This window comes from Pseudochaenichthys georgianus, chromosome 23 (assembly GCF_902827115.2).
Source record: "Pseudochaenichthys georgianus chromosome 23, fPseGeo1.2, whole genome shotgun sequence".
NCBI classification, from domain to species: domain Eukaryota; kingdom Metazoa; phylum Chordata; class Actinopteri; order Perciformes; family Channichthyidae; genus Pseudochaenichthys; species Pseudochaenichthys georgianus.
The window spans coordinates 18,966,531-18,986,546 of record NC_047525.1 but is presented as its reverse complement, the minus strand read 5'-3'; the positions used below and the strand labels follow the sequence as shown (position 1 = coordinate 18,986,546).

The 20,016-nt window shown below is 39.2% G+C and overlaps 1 protein-coding gene across 1 annotated transcript in view; it reads right to left on the bottom strand.

The window, feature by feature from the left end:
• The window catches only part of LOC117439088 (copine-8), an 87,110-nt gene that overhangs the window by 38,353 nt on the left and 28,741 nt on the right, over positions 1-20,016 (bottom strand). Inside the window, exons 5-6 of the mRNA XM_034074820.2 lie at positions 13,932-13,971; positions 9,065-9,141 (exon numbers count right to left, since the gene is read on the bottom strand). Coding sequence (XP_033930711.1) covers positions 9,065-9,141; positions 13,932-13,971 — 117 coding nt within the window. The remainder of the gene's footprint in view (positions 1-9,064; positions 9,142-13,931; positions 13,972-20,016) is intronic.

Below are 20,016 nucleotides of genomic sequence, written 5' to 3'. Positions count from 1 at the left end.
CTCATTTCCATTTATCAGACAGCACACACAGGTGGGGTCAGAGTATGGATCATGTGTGTAAAATGAGTAAGATATATTCAGAGGAAGACTGAGTAGGACTAATTAAGATTTGGAGAACCTGTGAGGCGGATCTTAATGTCCTGCCTAAAGCAGCAAATGCCAGGAAATCGATGAAGTTGAGTTGAAGGACAGATTTTCCTCCACTGTGGTTGATGTTATGTAACTGTAGTTCTGTAACATTAATGGCGCCCAGAAGTATGAATTGAAATGTCTTATTTTTCGTGTGACCTCTTTAATATAGCCATAGAAACAATAGGGATCCATCCCCCCTTCGAAAACATCCACTGCACATGAATAACAATGAACAACATAAAAGTCAAATTAAATCATAGTTTTGCGGAAAAAAAGGTGCCTAAAAATATTATTTTGCAATATTTTCACAAGAGCTTGACTCTCAACCTACTTGATTATCAATTTCAAACGACGACATTTGTCACCCAGGTTCTAGCTCTTTACCTTTTACACCAAATGATCTAATTTGCCTGCTCTCCCGTTATGGCAGCGTTATATATTATTTAAAGTGTAAACTACTACTTGTTAACACAGCGTTATGTCTTAACAAGTATGGAATAGACACAAAAAGCTATAGCTATATATTTTTTTAAGTAATACATGTTTTGTGGAATGTTTTGCTGCGTGGGTGTAACAGCTATATAAGATGCAGATGTCACCAGCGTGTATCAAACTAAATATAATGTAATGTTAATACAGAAAAAGGCTTAGCTCATGTTAAAGAGATTTTTTATGCTTTTTAACACCTATATATTGAAAAAAAAGAAAGAATTCTAGCAGTTTGCGTACCTTTGTCAACGTACAGGCATGTTGTTTGAAGAAGCAGAAAACAAGCAGCTCATACAACTTGTATTGCTTCTCACCCTCTCAGTCTCAATCATGTCATCTCATTGCAACAATATGCAGGGAGAAACAGTTAAAAGTCACACACACACACATCCGTCAAGCGCCCGGAATCTGGGTCGCCATGACAACTCTGCCGGTTTCGGGCCCCCCACTGTGAGATACCGAATGGGATTCCTCTGCTCGTTATTTCCTCCGATGCTTGTTGCTCTATTTTCTTCTCCAAAAGGTGGTTATTAATCTGTCTGCGACATCGGCCTCAAAATGATGCGTGGGCTTCAGGATTGCATAGTTACTGGAGGAATTATGTATGTCATAGTTTTGCCTTACATACACAGACACAGTATGTTGTAAAGACAAGAAGGACTGTGCAAAGCTCAAATCTGAATAAAATATAGTTGAAACGCTTTTATAAACTGTGCGCTGCTATTTATGTGAATGTGTAAACTGCCTCTGAGAAAATTTGTTTTCCCCTTGTAAAAAGAGAAATTATGACAACTTACAGTATGAGTAATAGCAGCACGTTGTTGTGCGAGTATTGTTGTCATTTAAAAAAACAAACAAGCACTGGTACTATTTGTTACAAGAGAAAGGATCATCCTAGATGCGAGAAAAAGCCAGACAATTTGTTTTTAACTGTTATATATCTATTCTTGGTGGACTCAATGTGTGTTTTGAATCAAAACTAAACTTTTAAAAATGCTCATCTTCCAAAAATGTCATCATCCTCACATTAAAGTAAAATGTTTTCGCCTTTTTCGCTTTTACACGAAAAGAAACTTCACGAAAAGAAACTTCAAAGTTAAAAAGTGCCTCAGGAATATCTGTGTGTGTGTGTGTGTGTGTGTGTGTGTGTGTGTGTGTGTGTGTGTGTGTGTGTGTGTGTGTGTGTGTGTGTGTGTGTGTGTGTGTGTGTGTGTGTGTGTGTGTGTGTGTGTGTGTGTGTGTGTGAGTGAGTGAGTGAGTGAGTGAGTGAGAGAGAGGAAACACTGTGAATCCTCTAATCAAGGCACATGGATTTGCAATCAGTGTCTGGCAAGAGACGGGTAATTAAGTCTAGGCCATTTCTCGGCTACAGCGTTAACACACACACACGCGCACACACACATACACACACACACACACACACACACACACACACAGACAAACGCACACAAATTTAGACAGACACACACTTGCGTCATCTTCATTATATCCCCAATGACCGGGGATAATACCTGAATGAGATATCAATTATAATAACTAGAGAATGCAACTCCTGAAGAAATTGCTAGTGGGAATGCTTTATGCTGACCCTAAACTGCTATGCTTAAATGTAATGTGTAAGAAGAACGTGAATAATTTAGATTGAAATTATACATGAACACTGGGGGCTTGAATGTGTGATTGAAGAGAAGAAAATAAAGTAAAAAGGCTTGGAAAAGCAGCAGAATATTTGAACTGCAAACTTTTGAACTAACTTGATGGCGAATGATCTGTCACCATGCCAACGGCATTTGATGACATCCCATAATACGCTTAGATGCGTTGATGGCTGCATCGTTACCAAACCTGTGAAGTTTTGGGCCGTATGGAGCATTTTCACTGAAGTTATGAGAAAACCGTGTTTCATGGTGAGCATTGTGTTGCCATGGCAACGACATTTGAAGAAATCCCAAAACTGTCCCGTAGATGTCTTCACGGCTGGACTGTTAGCACACATGTGAAGTTTGAGCACTTTTGGAACATTTTCATAGGAGTTATAGCGACATCGTCTTTTATGGCGAGGGATGCGTTTCCATGGAAACGGCATATGATGACACCCCATAATTGACGTAGAGCTGTTGAAGGCAGGAAGGCAGGACCGTTAACCATTATCTGAAGTCTGCTGCTCTGAGCATGTCAGTTGGAGTTATGACATCGTGTTCCATGACACAGGTGTTTATATTTCAGTTAACGAAGTGTCCAGAGATCAAAGGTTTCCATGGTGATGTCCAGTTAGAGGAGAGCATTTTCATTGTTCTGAATGAGAGATAAACCTGTTACATGTGAACGTTTTGTTGAAGAACCGTAACAGATATCGGTGACATTTCAAAGTGTGAAGCATGTCAAGGAACTTGAGCATCTGAAGTGTACTTTTTTTGTACTTTCATAAGGGTTAAGGGTTAATAATGTGGCCTTTTTGGCAGATTAACCAAAGGTGTGCGGCTGCTGTGGTGGGGAAAGGTTAGGCTGAACTTACAATGGGTTTTAATGCAAACATGTTGAACATGTTTGTCACTTCATGCCCTCAAGAGGCATTTTGTTTCATTATTTTGCTTAATTTTTTTATATCTTTCAAGCTACGAGATGTTTTCCTACGTTTCTCATGAAAAATGATGTCTCAGGAATGTAGGGTTTGGGAATTAAGAAAATATGAAGGCACAATTAAATCTGTCCTCTACTCTAGCTGTGACATCACACACTGTAAAATCTGAAGAAGGCCTCTTTACCAAGGTCTGAACAATGTTTAATATCTCTAAAAGTAAGAATCAGATTTAAAAGTTGTGTTACACGAATAATGTCTGAAAGATGTGTAACATTTTAAAGTTGGAATGAGGTTTCTGAGTGAAAGTATTCAATTCAAATAAATTCAAAACCTTTATTTATCCAGGTAAAATCCCATTGAGATCAATGATCTCTTTTTCAAGGGAGACCTGCAGCAGTAGGTTCCACAAGAAGACATAAAAACATAAACAACAGAACAACAAAAGGACATCATACAGCAAAATGTACAGGGATTACAATTTACATATTTAACCACATGTACAGGTACCAACAGCATCTGATTGTGTAGCATCCAACCGAGCTTTAAAAACATGTAGTGGTACTAGCTTGGTAATTTTCCATTCTTTTTGCAGACTGTTCCATGTTAGTGGAGCTGCACATCTAAAAGCTTTCTTCCCTAAGACAGTCCTACCACTTGGCACATTTAATAAAACCACAGCATGCGATCTCAGGCAATAAGTACTTTCAATTCGCAGAGAGATCAGGGAGCAGATATAAGATGGTAGTTTATCCAACATGGCTTTGTAAATGAAAAAGTACCAGTGACTGAGCCTCCGTACAGTAAGTGATGGCAAAACCGCCTTGGTATACAGGGTACAGTGATGCGTAAGTGCTTTACAATTTGTCAAAAATCTCAGTGCACTGTGATAGGCAGCATCTAACTTGCTCAGGTAATTGGCAGGTGCATTCATATATAACAAATCACCATAGTCCAGCACAGGTAAAAAGGTCACAGTGACTAGCCTTTTCCTGGCCTCAAGCGAGAAACAGGACTTATTTCTGTAAAAGAAACCTAGCCTAACCCTCAGTTTTTTAAGCAGGTTATTTACATGAAATTTAAAAGTGAGACAATCATCCAGATACCCAAGTATTTGTAACAGGTAACCACTTCAAGTTGTATTCCTTGCGTAGTTACAATATCCAAAGCCGTCTCCGGTGTAATTTTAGCTTTAGAAAAGAGCATTACCTTGGTTTTATCCACATTTAAAAGAAGCTTAAGCTCAGAGAGCTGAGCCTGAATAATGTTAAAAACAGCCTGTAATTTAACAACAGCCTCGTTAATCGAGGGACCTGCACAGTACATAACGGTATCGTCCGCATAAAAATGTAAGGTTGCTCCTTCGACATTTTCACCTAAACTATTAATATAGATAGAGAATAATAGCGGACCTAAAACTGAACCTTGTGGTACACCATTAGTGATGTTTAACCACTCAGAAGTGAGTTCCACTGAGTGAAAGTATGAAGGAGCAGTTAGCAGTTGAAGAAGGAGCAGTTAGCAGTTGAAGAAGGAGCAGTTAGCAGTTGAAGTTGCATGAAGATTGTTGAAGTCTGAAGAGTTTCTCCATTGACTTCCATGTTAAAAATGTGATGTATTATGGGATGTATATCTGGAATTATGAAAGTTATGAATGATAAAAGTAATAGCCATCAATTCCCGACCGAGCTGAACGTTTTGATGTTTGAACGGAGTTTCTGCGATGTTCAATGTGGGAGGAGAAGTGGCGCAAAATAACCCAGCGGAATGATAAATAATTTTGTGCGTAGCATAAAAGATAGTTGGAATGCTGTCAGCATTCCCACTAAATGATAGGAACATGAGAGTTCATATACTCTTGGTCATGTTGCGACACAATCACAAACAGACACACACACTTTTCCCCTAAAAGGAAACTCAAACAAAAGGAAACATTCACATAAAATCCATGTCTCCCCACTAAGAGGCAGAAAGAGCGTTTCATTGTACGTCCTTTACAAATCAATACAATCAGGCTTGTATTCACAGCTATCGGCCTTTGTTGGTGTTGGCGTTCTTGGATCACTTGGCTAAATTGTAGCCCACTTAGCTCTGTCTGCAGTTCACCAGGGCTTCTCTCTGACCCTGTGAACACGGAGGATTGTTGGGGGGAACAAAGGAGGGTGGCGAGTGTGAGAGGAAGTATCGAGAAGAATAGATATTAAAAAAACAGTGGTGGAAACTAAATCTCAACCTGAACACCAGCATCAGTACTGCAAGAGGATGATAATAATCTCTCTCTTAGGTGGTATTCACTAAACCTGAGTACTGTAATGCAAATCTAACCTAAAGTGTGTCAGGGTAACACTTTTGTGCAATACAAAGGCCCAGAGGAATGTATAAGATTCAACATGCAGCACACTACATTTATGTTTATCTTTTACTTTAGTTAGAAGAGCCAAGTTTGAATAAAAATAGCTCAAATCAAGGTAAAAAACACATTTCATTAGTCAACTTCAAAATCGAGAGGTCCACATTGTCTTTGCAAGTTAACGGGAGTTTGACATTTAAAGGTGGGGTAGGTAAGTTTCAGAAACCGGCTCGAGATACACTTTTTGTTATATTCCATGGAATGCTCTTAACATCCCGATAACAATGAATATCTGAAGTGCTTTGACAAAAAATCCATAAAAAAATTTCATCTGTAGAAGCCGTAATACTGTAAAAAGTACAACCTGCCTGTCAGCCTTCCATCGGGGCACAAACTTATCTCGTGCCTTCATTGGTCATGTGCGCGTTCGTGTGTGTTGGAGGAGGAGCTCTATAAGGAAGTGGCAGAGTTTCTCCGGTTGTGTATTTTCAAATTCTAGCGATCTCGAGCCGGTTTCTCAAATTTACCTACCTCACCTTTAAGGAAATATAAATATTTGCATTTGTTGCCAATAGTTGAGAGATGAGAAGATGTATATCAGTGTCTGAATACCAAATATGAAGCTACAGCGAACATCCTGTTAGCTTAGCTTAGCATAAAGACTGGATACAGGCTAAACAGCTATTGAATTTTGTAAAATCATACTATACTGATATTGTGTGGCACCTACACTCGTATACTTAATAATTGATGGTCACTCACTGACATTTCTGCATATTTTATTATTATTCCAAACCAGTCATTACCTATAAAATTCACGATTGAATTAAAATATTGAAATGTGTTACAACTATTAGATTTATAATACGAGACTTGCAAAGAAATGCAATTATGAAGTTTTATGATACTATACTTTATAAGTAATTGTATAATGTTTTACATGGGGCAGATGATTATTATTTTAAAACTTTATGAATATTTATGACAGCTAAAGGCTACTTCTATGTCTTGCATTATAGATTTCAGATATGATAGGCTTGTCATTGTTTTAAATACTGTTGCTGGTGGGTCTCACACACACACACACACACACACACACACACACACACACACACACACACACACACACACACACACACACACACACACACACACACACACACACACACACACACACACACACACACACACACACACACACACACACACACACACACACACACACACACACACACACACACACACGCCCACTGGAGTAGTTTGATTGAACAATGTAATTAGCTGTAATTAGCACTCATTACAATTGTTAAAGATCCCCCCTGTCGTGTCAGGCTGCAGGTGTGTGTCTGACAAAGTCAAACACACACACACACACACACCCACACACACATATACATACAGACACAACCTCGGCAAGACAATGATTGCAACAGCTGTGGCCTCTGTACGTTTGTATTTAATAAATGTTGACAGGGGTTCTGCTTCTGCACATCAACCAAAAACTAATTCAGAAGAACTTTGAATTTGAGATGAAGGATAATTGACTTCCGGGTTTAGGACTCATTCCTGTAACACTCTATTACCAAATGACTACAAGAACGTGTACAGAAATATATTCTCTATCAGACCCCAGAAATAAGACGAAATATCGTGTGTTTGTGTGTTTGTGTGTGTGTGTGTGTGTGTGTGTGCGTGCGTGTGTGTGTGTGTGTGTTTCCATCAATGGGGCTTAAGGGCGGAAAACATCGTTTTGCACTTTGGAGGGGCCCATGGTGCACATAAAAGCATGTGCACGTACATGGACGGACAGGTCTCTCTCTTTCTTTCTTTCTTTCTTTCACAGTGAGTGAGAACCTTCCGCTGCGATCACCATGGCGATTGCTGCTCAAGTGCATGAAGGGATGTGGGGAAATTGCATTACATTGTATTTGTGTTCATACTAAGTACAACATAAAATCACGTATGTGGTGCGTCACACTACATCGGGATTTTATAAACATTTGCCAGGATGTTTACTAGATTAGTAAGAGTTTTTAAATACGATATATAAGCTCACACACACACACATACACAGTACACACACATGCACACACAGGTTGCCAGGTTGCCAGCGTTCAGTGAAGGTATGCCAGCTTGGCTGTTATTTTCCCTGACACCAGCCTTTTAAGATCTCAAGGCTCATGAACGCTTCAAATGAAAAAGCAAATTGGATAAAAAAGACGCAATAAAGAAGCCACTATAGGCTATAAAAGAGCAGCCTCATGGATAGAAGTAGATAATGATGCATCCTAATTAGTGCTCCAAAGGAAGCAGGCTATACTGTTGATATTCATCAAGGTATTTTAATAGTAACTGTAACTAATACTTTTTGCTTGTACATGGTATACAGTATGCAGGAATCCTGAAGTCAAATGTAATACCTTTTAAGACCCTTTCCATACATTTTAAGACCTCATCGCCACTTCGAGTTCTAACCGGTTACCTTGGCGACACACTTTACCTCACATTGACTACAGTATTGATTGTCCTTCCTCCTTATCTTCCAACCATTTGGACGCAAACTTGCATTTCCCCGTAACGATGTTGTTTAACAACCGGCATAAACGGACCTTCGCGCGCTATCAAGCAGTGAGCGTGCGACGTCCTGATCAGATTACGTCAAACCCAACGGGATGCCATCAATAAACTACACAGAATCACACTACACACCTACGCCATGATTACATTCAGGCAGACTGTAGAATACAACCTCTTTGGACAATTCATATACTTATTGAAAACAGGCTACAACATGTAACACCTTGGAAAATGCTGTTTAATAGTTTTTAATAGCCTTAATTTTCACTAAATTGATTTATCAACTGTTAATACTTTTTAAGACCCCGCAGACACCCTGTTGTACTTTTTATAAATTAAAGACAAAGGCTGCGGGCTCATTTAGGCGAGCATGTTCTGCCTTCTCTTTTTCTTCAACTTTAAATAACTTCATGTACCGAGAACTATTTGTATCAAACAGAAGAAACACATGCCCACACCCACACACAGATGCAGTGATCTTTATGTGTTACATGCAGGCTGGCTAACAAGTCTGATCACCATCGCTTTAATGAGCCTGAAGTGTTTGAATGTGTATCAATACCAGAGTGTGTTTTTGTGTGCATGAGTGTGTTCATTAAAAAACTAGAAGCATATACTTTTCCTTAGCTTATTGCTTGAGTAACTCAGATATTCTTCCATTCAAAAGGAAATCAACACTTATATCTCTGCTCTAGAGCAAATTGTTTGGGGATAAAGTCACTTTCACGCTCGTTGTAAGAAGTCCCTGTTATTAATTTACTCTATAGAGAGCTAGGTGGATTTACAGTAACACAAACTGTCACTCAACAAACTTCTAAGAGAATGGATGCAAACTGATTTAAAGTACTTCACACTTCACCAGAAGGATTAACTAATAGGGGGGAATACATCAGCTCTGAAATATTGGCAAACTACCAGCTATGGGTACAAATACTCACCCAAGAGGTTTTTCCGAGCGACTGCCCAGTGATCCAACCACTTCTCCCAGAGTGCAGTAGGCCTGGCCCAGAAAATCCTGCAGAGTAAGAGAAAGAAAGTAGGGTTTAAAAAAAAGAAAGTGTTTTGGTTATTCATACAAGGCTAGGTCAGATCTGCTAAGGCTGGTCGGATCTCCAAAATCAGTTTAATCAAGGCAATTTAATTGTGTACCTATCAATATCAGCTATATAGAGCTATAATATGCTGATCTGACACTTGGTTTCACATCTGTTATCACACGTATTTTTTTACACATTTAATCACAGCAATGCTATAAGCTCTCGTAAACTCGCCCGTGTTCATCTCTCCTCCATTCCAAGTAAGTAGCTATGATTGTGTAGAAAGGGCTGAGGAATGAAAAACAGCAAAACATCGAATGAGCCTGTTTAATTTATGGCACTTGAACCTCATTAATGTGCAATCGTTTAATTTCAGCTCAGTGTTAGTTTTTGTTTTCTGGCGTCTATGGTATTCCATTGTCAAGCATGTGCATTGGATGATTTGTGTAACCTCTGCAGCTGTAGATCAAGGGCTAAACACTTGTGATTGAACATCCCTACACAGGACATGATATAAACACATTTAATTCTATTTATAAAAGACACAGCCATAAACTCATAAAAAATACCCTTATCGCTGGTCTCTACAGTGCAACCACACAGCCATTCCAAATAGCTCCATGTCCCCCACTGACGGATAATACTGCCAAATAGATCGAGTCTTCCTCCCACCAGCCTTCACACCTGCGCCCTATCCGCTGCGTTCCTGGAAAATTAAACTGCCATCACATACTGAATTTATTCCGCTGATGCTAACTGAAAGGAGGAGACATGAAAGAAGAGATCACTCCTCGAAAACTTAATTTATTCGCATGAAGAATTGGCAACCATCGCAATCTGCTTGCTCCGTGAGAATTCAAAATGAAAGTCTGAAACAGAGCTACTGTACACACACACACACACACACACACACACACACACACACACACACACACACACACACACACACACACACACACACACACACACAGACACACACACACACACACACACACACACACACACACACACACACACACACACACACACACACACACACACACACACACACACACACACACACACACACACACACACACACACACACACACACACACACACACACACACACACACACACACACACACACACACACACACACACACACACACACACTTCATCCCTCTAAAAGCTATTAAAGAAACATGCTGTTGCTAGCCAAATTTCACCAAGGGGCACAGTGCTGAGGCTGTTTGTCATTATTGGACAGCATGTCTAATATGTGACAGAATGGCTCCAGGTAGCGCTAACATAATGGATTACTCGCTCCATTGATTAGCCTCTTCTGTTATTATGTGGCTATATCTATCCATCTACCAAGCTTACTGTCAACCTGTTTATCATGTATCAAGTATCATGTGACACGTCATGAACACATTTGTTTTCAAAACTGGACTCTTAAAGGTCACCTATTATGCAAAATCCACTTTTTCATGTCTTTTATACATCAACATGTGTAAAGAGATTCTGAAAACCTGTCTGAAAATGAGCTGATCAGATTGTGGGCACTTTATGATGTCATGATTTTTTGGCTTGTGTAACCATTAGCCAATAAGTAACCAGGTAACCCCCCCCCCTTATCACCTGAATCTTAGAGCACCATTGTGTTCTTTTTAACCAAATATCGCTCAGAGGGGAGTGGCTCCTTATTTTCATCTAAAGTAACAGACAGAGAATCATCACTTTTGAAACAGTATTTTTCTCATTCTGCCTGTGCTGCAGACCCTCTTTTCAGCCTCTGTCTGAAACCAGAGCCCAGTCTGCTTTGATTGGTTAGCTGGCCGGCTCTGTTGTGATTGGTCAACCTCTTAGAGATGTCCAAACCTATAGACTATAAAATCTGTTGGAACGCTAGCCAATAAAAGCGCGAGTGTTTCGTAGTGATGCCTTTATACTGCAGAGGTAAACAAAGGAGTCCAATCGAGGCGTTTCAGGAGGAAAGGGAATATACTGAATCTTGATGCTTTTCATCCATGTTCAGTAGCCATTAACAACAACGATGGAAACACTTGCAAACCCTTTATAAAAAGGTGACTTATTCAAAGCTGTTATCAGAGTATTTACAGATTTTTTGATTTGCATTTTCAAATTAATCAAAAAAGATCAGCCTTACTTCTTAACCATCTGCATACAGATATATAAATGAGTGTGACCTCATCAACAGGACATGTTTCTCTCTCCCCCACTATGGACCTGTCCCTCTATATTCCACACTCGTTCTCACTCTTTTCCCAGGTGTGCCTGCAGCCAACAGCTCCCATGTTAAAACACCATCTAATGGATTGGCGCTACGAGATTTTTTGCAGGATACAATTTTGAAAACAAGACCAAGATGTATCCTAAGCTAGCTAAGTGTGTTTGATTTTTTTAAATTACTACTGCATTGAGTGTGATGCCACATAATGATACAGGACAGCAGTTTGCTGTAATAGAGGATAATGGCTAAATAAAATGTGTATCCTGCATGTCGTACTCCATCCCTTCTGAGCGGTACATGGTACTTTAATAGAAAGTGCAGAAACACAACCTTGTCCTGTGCCTCTACACAGGTCCTCAAATACACCTATTATATTAACACCTGGTCATGAAATTGCGATAAAAAAGAAAATACTTTTCCCAATTTCACAGGGACATGGCATCATAGAAATGAAATGACTCAATAGGAAAACACGGGAGAAGGGATTGCTCACCAGAAGGCACTATAATTGTTTTGTTACATTCAAGTTAAATAAAAACAAATACAAAATATTATTTAGAGGCGGATTGTATGCTTCACAAGATTGTTCACTTATTCAGTTCAAAAGCGGCTGTATTATGGTTCTTAGGGTTTTCCTTTCCTGTTGTGTGTTATATATTGGACTCCTTTTTTTACTTCTGTAACATAGTGACATCATTACGTAACAATCGCGCTTCCAATGGCTAGGGCTCCAACACATTGTACGTGATAGGCAAAGGGGCGGGATATCTCTAAGTGGTTCACCAAGCACAACAGAGCCGGCCAGATAACCAATCAGAGCAGACTAATCTCTGGTTTCAGATCGAGCGTGAAAATAGGTGCAGCAGAACAAAATAAAGGACTCTTTGAACATTAAAGCATGTAAACATGTCACAGAAGGGGCCCAAATACAATTATGAAACCTGAAAATGAGCATAAAAGGGCTACTTTATAGACACATTTGGAAAGACCGAACTAGTAGTCATTTATCTAGATCACATGAACATTACCATCATAGCCATATTATTGCCCTAGGACACAATAAAGTCTGTTCTATTTTTACCAATTCTGTTATTCTGTAAACTATAAAGAAAGCACAAGCGCCAGTCTTCTATGTGTTCATCTTTAACAGCTCTACTAATATTTTCGGATTGCTCAAATATATAATTCTCATCTTCTCGAGTCATACATTTTCTATCCGCTACGGTTTCTTCCAATAATCACTGCCTCTTTTGCTTGTGACACGGAGAAAATCATGTGACTTTGTTGTATGATATGTGAGCAGACTGGTTGGGTCGGACGCTGAGAGGAAACACGGTTGCTGTGAGTCACATCAGGGCAGAATGTGACTCACTGTCTGTGCTCTGCTGATGGCACACAGCAGGCAGGTCAGTGTAACTTCAAATGAGCTTTCCACAGACACAAACATATTGTATACACAGTGTGAGTGTTTTTCTTTCAGGTGGTAGACAAAAGCTGCAGCGTAGAAGGAGGAAGTACTGCACAACTGGCTATTATGGACACTGGAGCTATAAATGTAAATGTCCAGATAACGGTTTGAGTAGAACAGACAGCTGTTGTATAATCTTGTATTGCTTCCTTATCATGTTATTGGAGGTATAACTCTCCTGCATTAGACAGTGACAGTCCTTGTCAGTTTTCACCGTTAGCACCTGCCCAAACATGTTTTTGATATTACGGAAAATCCGACAGATGTGCACACAAGATTATAGACAAACAAACATTCAGGAATCACAACGGTTTAGTAACTGGATTAACGGTGTTAGATTACAACTTCCCCTTTTGTTGAATGATAGCAGTGCCACCCATCAAAGGAAACGTTTTAGAAAGTCTGAAGCTACTGTTAGCAGCCAGCTAACAGTAGCAACATTGGGAAGCAGCTAGCCTGAAAAAAATGCACCTGTTTAGTTAATTAATTAACATGTTTTATGGTCAAGTGATCAGAAATAAATGTAAATTATTCTGTAAAAATAGGTATTTTTTATATTAATCCGAAGGTTCGAACTGTTTTATTACTAATTTCCCATGACACAAGTACCAACTGTGCTTTCTCATTCATAGTTACTGATTGAACTACAATTCCCATGATGCAGTAGGCAGGACACAGGCCTCACTGGCAAGTTATCATATTGTTGTTCCTAATTACCGCTATGCTAATGACTGCTATCAAGGAAATTAGTGTTTATTTCATTTCCAAATTAATTGCAGGCCGTTTAGGGAATGTGCTATTACAGTAGACGATAAGCACACTCATTGTTGTGGCCTAAACAAGTCTAATGGGAGCCAATAACAAGGACACACACACACACACACACACACACACACACACACACACACACACACACACACACACACACACACACACACACACACACACACACACACACACACACACACACACACACAGAATACAATCGGCAAAAGTGTGGAGGCAAAAATAGACGTAAAACGTACATGTCTTAATGTACGAAAAAAAACTGTTTTATTACTCACGTGTTTTGACAGGTTGGCGCTCTTCGAGTCAACATCATACCTGTAGTAAAAAAATGGAAAAGAGTGAGAATCAGTGCATTAGGAAGTGATGGAGGGTGACAGGAGCTCAGCTGGGAATTTGAGATTACAGAGTAAATCAGTAATAGGGCCAAGCAGCTTGTCAGAGACATCGCACCAGAGGCTCGGGTATTCCACTTCCCAGCATCACAGGCATCCTCTGTTAAACAAAATGGACTAATTGGCAGTCACACATAAGTGATAGAAGGACATACAGAGAGAGATATTGTGCCTTTGAGTGTTAGTCACAGGTTGTATTCCTCTATTCCACCTCCAGGTCTCTTACGTGCACTGGCTCCTGCAGTGCAGAGGATACTCCAAAAAAGTGAAGCACTGAAAAAAGCCATTCACTCAGGTTATTTCACCCACCACTAAAAATGGATTGCCACTTGCCGGAGAAAATTTGGAGGAGAAACAAACGGCAGTTTGGATCGTTCATCGTGTGTTGTTGTCATTATTCTGTATTCTGTATATAATGTAAAAGTAAGCTACGTAGCCAATATATATATATATATTCTAAATTAATCTGATTCCAAAGCATGACTAAGCATTCATAATGATTTAACAATCACATGATAGCTTATCGTGAGTGTCTGTGACTTTTTCCACATTCAGAGTGTTTCTCTCGTCATCCACCCTCTGGGAAATGATTCATTATCAAAAAATATGTCCACACTGAGTGACATACAGACAAATCCCCTACTTTTGTTTACTCTGCTTCTCTGCAGTTGTATACAGATGACTGGAAATTAAAAGACAAACAGAACTAATAACTAGAAGAAATGTGAACCTCATTTATCTCATTTGTGGCTCTGCTTCTCATTTGATCTCCTTGTGACGACACAAGACGAGTGTAAAGCCTAAAGCTAGTAGCCTTGTGAGTCTGTACATAAACACAGCTAATGCTAATGCCAGTTAGCTCATGCTAATTTGCGCATGATGACAATGTTGGCAAGTAGACGTTTAAGCACCTTATTTTGTTGTAGTAGCAGGTCAATACTTTGCTCATTTGCACACAAATTAGAAATGCCATAAGTATTAGCCTTGGATTCATCTTCTGGGGAACATAAATGTTCCTAGCAATCCATCTAATAATTGTTGAGATATTGTGGGGAAAAAATCTACTTCACTTTGACACTAGAGGAAAACAAAAAGTAGATATATTGATTTTTGTATTCAAAAATCAATACATGCAACCTGCTAGTGGTATAAATAATTAAGGTGAGGTCCATTACAACAAGTGCAGTTAGTCATTCATATTCAGAGCATACACTGTAGTACTTCATAACACTTTCACAAAGGTCCCATCTTCATGGCCCTTGGGGGAAGCATTTTTTCTTCTGCCATCATCTCAGGTCAGGCCGCTAGTTAGCAAGCGAGGTCCGCGCACACGCAACGCAACAACACACCAACAAAAAGTCTCCTTTAATGCTCAGTTACATTCAGAAAACCACTCAAAAACAGAGAGCAGAGACACATGCATTCATCCTGTACATTTATCAAGCTAGCCTAACAAATGAGAAGGCATAAAACATTTTTTTAAATCACACAAAGATGTTCCTCCACATCCTGAGCATAAAAATACGCATCACGAGGAAATTAAAACGTTTGTATATGAGGATTTTCACATAACTGCTCTGGAAAACATGCTTGAGCTTTGTGTTAATGTAAAATTTGACACATAAAAACACATTCAAGCTCAACTCCTTACAGTTCTAGCCTCTGTGCTATTTGCAGAAAGTGAATCAGAGAAAGGATAAAAGCAGCTATACAAAGAAACTTCAGGAAGAAAAAGTAACAAAAGTCTCCATTTATGTATGTAATGTATACTGGGTTGTACAATGTCGTATACAAGTGGAGCAGGCAGCGAAGATATGAAAGGTTACAGGCTTCTCTTTTCCCTGAAGGAAATCTGTCTACTCCTATATCGCACCCGCCATCCCCTGGAACCCTGGTTGTTATGGTTACCATGGCTAAACTGCACACAGGGTTGTCACCATGGCCACACACAGTATGTGGGAATGCACACACAAGACATCAGATTTGCTTTAGTCTCGGAGCGGGCCTTCCCACATGGCCCGGTGACAGAACGAGTATGAGATGTGACAGAGACACCAGCTGGGACTCTGAAACAGCAGCACACACACAAAGACACAGCATACCGCTACTCACTGACTGGAAACCCAGACAACGTACGTAAAGATGACCACATCTGCTTTTTTAACCCTATTGATACTGTGACAAATGCCTATTTTTTTACAGTATTTTTCAGTGCACGTACTGTATCAGTATTGACGTACAAGAGAGGTGACAAGATACAATATCACAAGTGTAAATCTTTCAGCTTCTATTTCAATTCTTGGCGTTACATTTTGATTCCATAATCAATTCTAAATTAAAAATGGATTCTAGAATCAGTTTGTATGTATGCTAATTTTAGGTTTATTCCCGTTTATGGTGGGCTTAGAAAGGCGGTGTGGAAAGTTTGTGTGAACATTTTGAGTTTTTGTATTTAAACATTTTTAACTTATTGTGATAATGTAAACAAAAGGCACAAAGTACCATTTATTTATGTACAAACAAATCCGATTTAAAATACAATTATTTTTACATTTTCATTGACTTAAAACAAAGTTGAAATATATTAAATAAATTAATAATATTAATCAATAATCATTATTGTTCATTAAAGAAAAAGTATTCAAACCCACGCAAAGGTTATTTATTAGGAAAAAACATTTAAGAAGTAGATTTTTGAAAGTTGTGATTCGATTTTGAATCTTAGAAAAGATAAGAACCATGATTAGATCGACTGATTTTTTCTACATCACTACAAGATACATGCAAGAAGCACCGCCACCTGAGTGGTAACAAAGGTGGATCAGTCTGTTATCAAAGTGAGGAGCAGGTAGTTACGGGCACACCTCTGCTTTATTTTAAACAGCATTATTTAAAAGAAAAACACAATTGAATCTTCAAACAGAAAATATTACGTTTGCAATTACACCAGGAACAAGGCCAACGAAGCTATGAAAAGTAGTTAAAATAAAGAAATACCTCTACCCAGACAGGATGCAGAATCACTAACTCCCCTTCAGAGGTCCCGGTTGGGTTTACTGACGTTGCTCCCCTGGTTCATAGATTATAACATAATTAGTCTCCCTCTAATAAAATAAAGCCACTGAAATCCCCTCAGTAATTCAATGAGAGCTGTGATCTGAGAGCAAATTAGGAAAGAGAATCCCCTCAAAGGCTGAAAGGCAGTCTGGTGCCTTAATGAAGCTAAAGACTAACCCAGCTAGCGGGGAACGTTCTCACAACTTTGGCTAACGTTACCTACAGGTTCTAATAAGGTTTTAAAGAAACGTTTTAATCTGATGTTCAAAGAACCTTTTTAGGATGTTTTTTTTTCAAATAATGTTCCTATAAGGTTTAAGGTTAACTAAGAAATAACGTTTTAACTGCAACATTCAGAGGATGTTCTGAGGATGTTATTAAGGCCTGAGATGATTTTAAGAATGTTTTTAGAGAATGTTGTTTTAAGAATGTTTTTAGAAAACGTTATCCTACCTTTCAGAAGAACATTCTGGGAACCAAAATAAAACGTCCCGCTGAAAACGTTTTAAGAATAGGAGGGTATAATGTTCGAACAATGTTATCAAAAACATCTTAAGAAGGTTTTTAAAGAACGTTATCCTAGCTTTCAGAAGAACGTTCTGGGAACCAAAAGAAAACTTCCCGCTGAAAACATTCCTAGAACAATGAATGTAACATTCTCATTCTCCTACATATAGCATCTTATGCTGCTATGCAAAGGAACGCTAATTAAGTGTGAGATGCATATCAATGCCATAAAATATACCTTTATGTGGTAAAGTAATCACTAGTACAGGATGAGGGATTCAACTAGGGGAGTTACTTTCACAAGTCTTTACTGATGTGCATTTTGAAGGCATCAGCACATTCACAGCAGGTTGTGATTTAGTGCCACATAGTGCTGACACAATGTGTTCCATCTCACGACTGATATTTTGAAACTCAACACAATTAGCTTTTTAAGTAATTAGGGTCCCTGTTACTTAAGCAATGTGGATAATTGCTTTGTGGTAGGCATGCCAATTCCACAGTCTGCCAAATAGCAGCAGTAAATGCAATGTTGGACAAATGCCAACATTGCTCATAAAGCAAGCAACATAGTGAGCATTGCAATGCATCGAACCAATTAGGTTCAGTCTGAGCTGTCAAGGCTGAAGAGAAACATTGGAAAACCCTTTTTTTTTATATATATATATATATATATATAAATGTTGGCATGACTATAAATTATATTTGCTGAAAACCACTTTTCAGATCTGCATTAAATCTTTCTTTTATAAGCCTTTATAAAGTGGCATTAGGAGTTTTCAATTTACGTAAATAAAGAGTACATTAGAGAAATGTAGGGAACGGAACTGTGTTTGATAAGAAAACACCATATTTTTAGCTACAGTATAAATTAAATGTGAAAGCAAATCGTTTTTTCTTCTTTGCAGGTGACATCTGGAAACGTTTGTATTTTTAGGAACTAATAATGTAAAATAAATGCTTACTGGAAGAGGCTTCAAACATTGAGTAAACCAAATATGAACTCTTAAAACAACCTTTACAATCCTGGAGACAGGATCAATGCCTGCAAATATTACAACCATATGATGCGCAAACATATACAGTGGGGCAAAAAAGTATTTAGTCAGCCACCAATTGTGCAAGTTCTCCCACTTAAAAAGATGAGAGAGGCCTGTAATTTTCATCCTAGGTACACTTCAACTATGAGAGACAGAATGGGGGGAAAGAATCCAGGAAATCACATTGTAGGAGTTTTAATGAATTAATTGGTAAATTCCTCGGTAAAATAAGTATTTGGTCACCTACAAACAAATAAGATGTATGGCTCTCACAGACCTGTAACTTCTTCTTTAAGAGCCTCCTCTGTCCTCCACTTGTTAACTGTATTAATGGCACCTGTTTGAACTCGTTATCAGTATTAAAAGACACCTGTCCACAACCTCAAACAGTCACACTCCAAACTCCACTATGGCCAAGACCAAAGAGCTGTCAAAGGACACCAGAAACAGAATTGTAGACCTGCACCAGGCTGGTAAGACTGAATCTGCAATAGGTAAGCAGCTTGGTGTGAAGAAATCAACTGTGGGAGCAATTATTAGAAAATGGAAGACATACAAGACCACTGATAATCTCCCTCGATCTGGGGCTCCACGCAAGATCTCACCCCGTGGGGTCAAAATTATCCCAAGAACGGTGAGCAAAGATCCCAGAACCACACGGGGGGACCTAGTCCATGACCTGCAGAGAGCTGGGACCAAAGTAACAAAGGCTACCATCAGTAACACACTACGCCGCCAGGGACTCAAATCGTGTCCCCCTGCTTAAGCCAGTACATGTCCAGGCCCGTCTGAAGTTTGCTAGAGAGCATTTAGATGATCCAGAAGAGGATTGGGAGAATGTCATATGGTCAGATGAAACCAAAATAGAACTTTTTGGTAAAAACTCAACTAGACATGTTTGGAGGAGAAAGAATGCTGAGTTGCATCCAAAGAACACCATACCTACTGTGAAACATGGGGGTGGAAACATCATGCTTTGGGGCTGTTTTTCTGCAAAGGGACCAGGACGACTGATCCGTGTAAAGGAAAGAATGAATGGGGCCATGTATCGTGAGATTTTGAGTGACAACCTCCTTCCATCAGCAAGGGCATTGAAGAGGAAACGTGGCTGGGTCTTTCAGCATGACAGTGATCCCAAACACACCGCCCGGGCAACAAAGGAGTGGCTTCGTAAGAAGCATTTCAAGGTCCTGGAGTGGCCTAGCCAGTCTCCAGATCTCAACCCCATAGAAAATCTTTGGAGGGAGTTGAAAGTCCGTGTTGCTCATTTTGTCTCTCATAGTTGAGGTATACCTAGGATGAAAAATACAGGCCTCTCTCATCTTTTTAAGTGGGAGAACTTGCACAATTGGTGGCTGACTAAA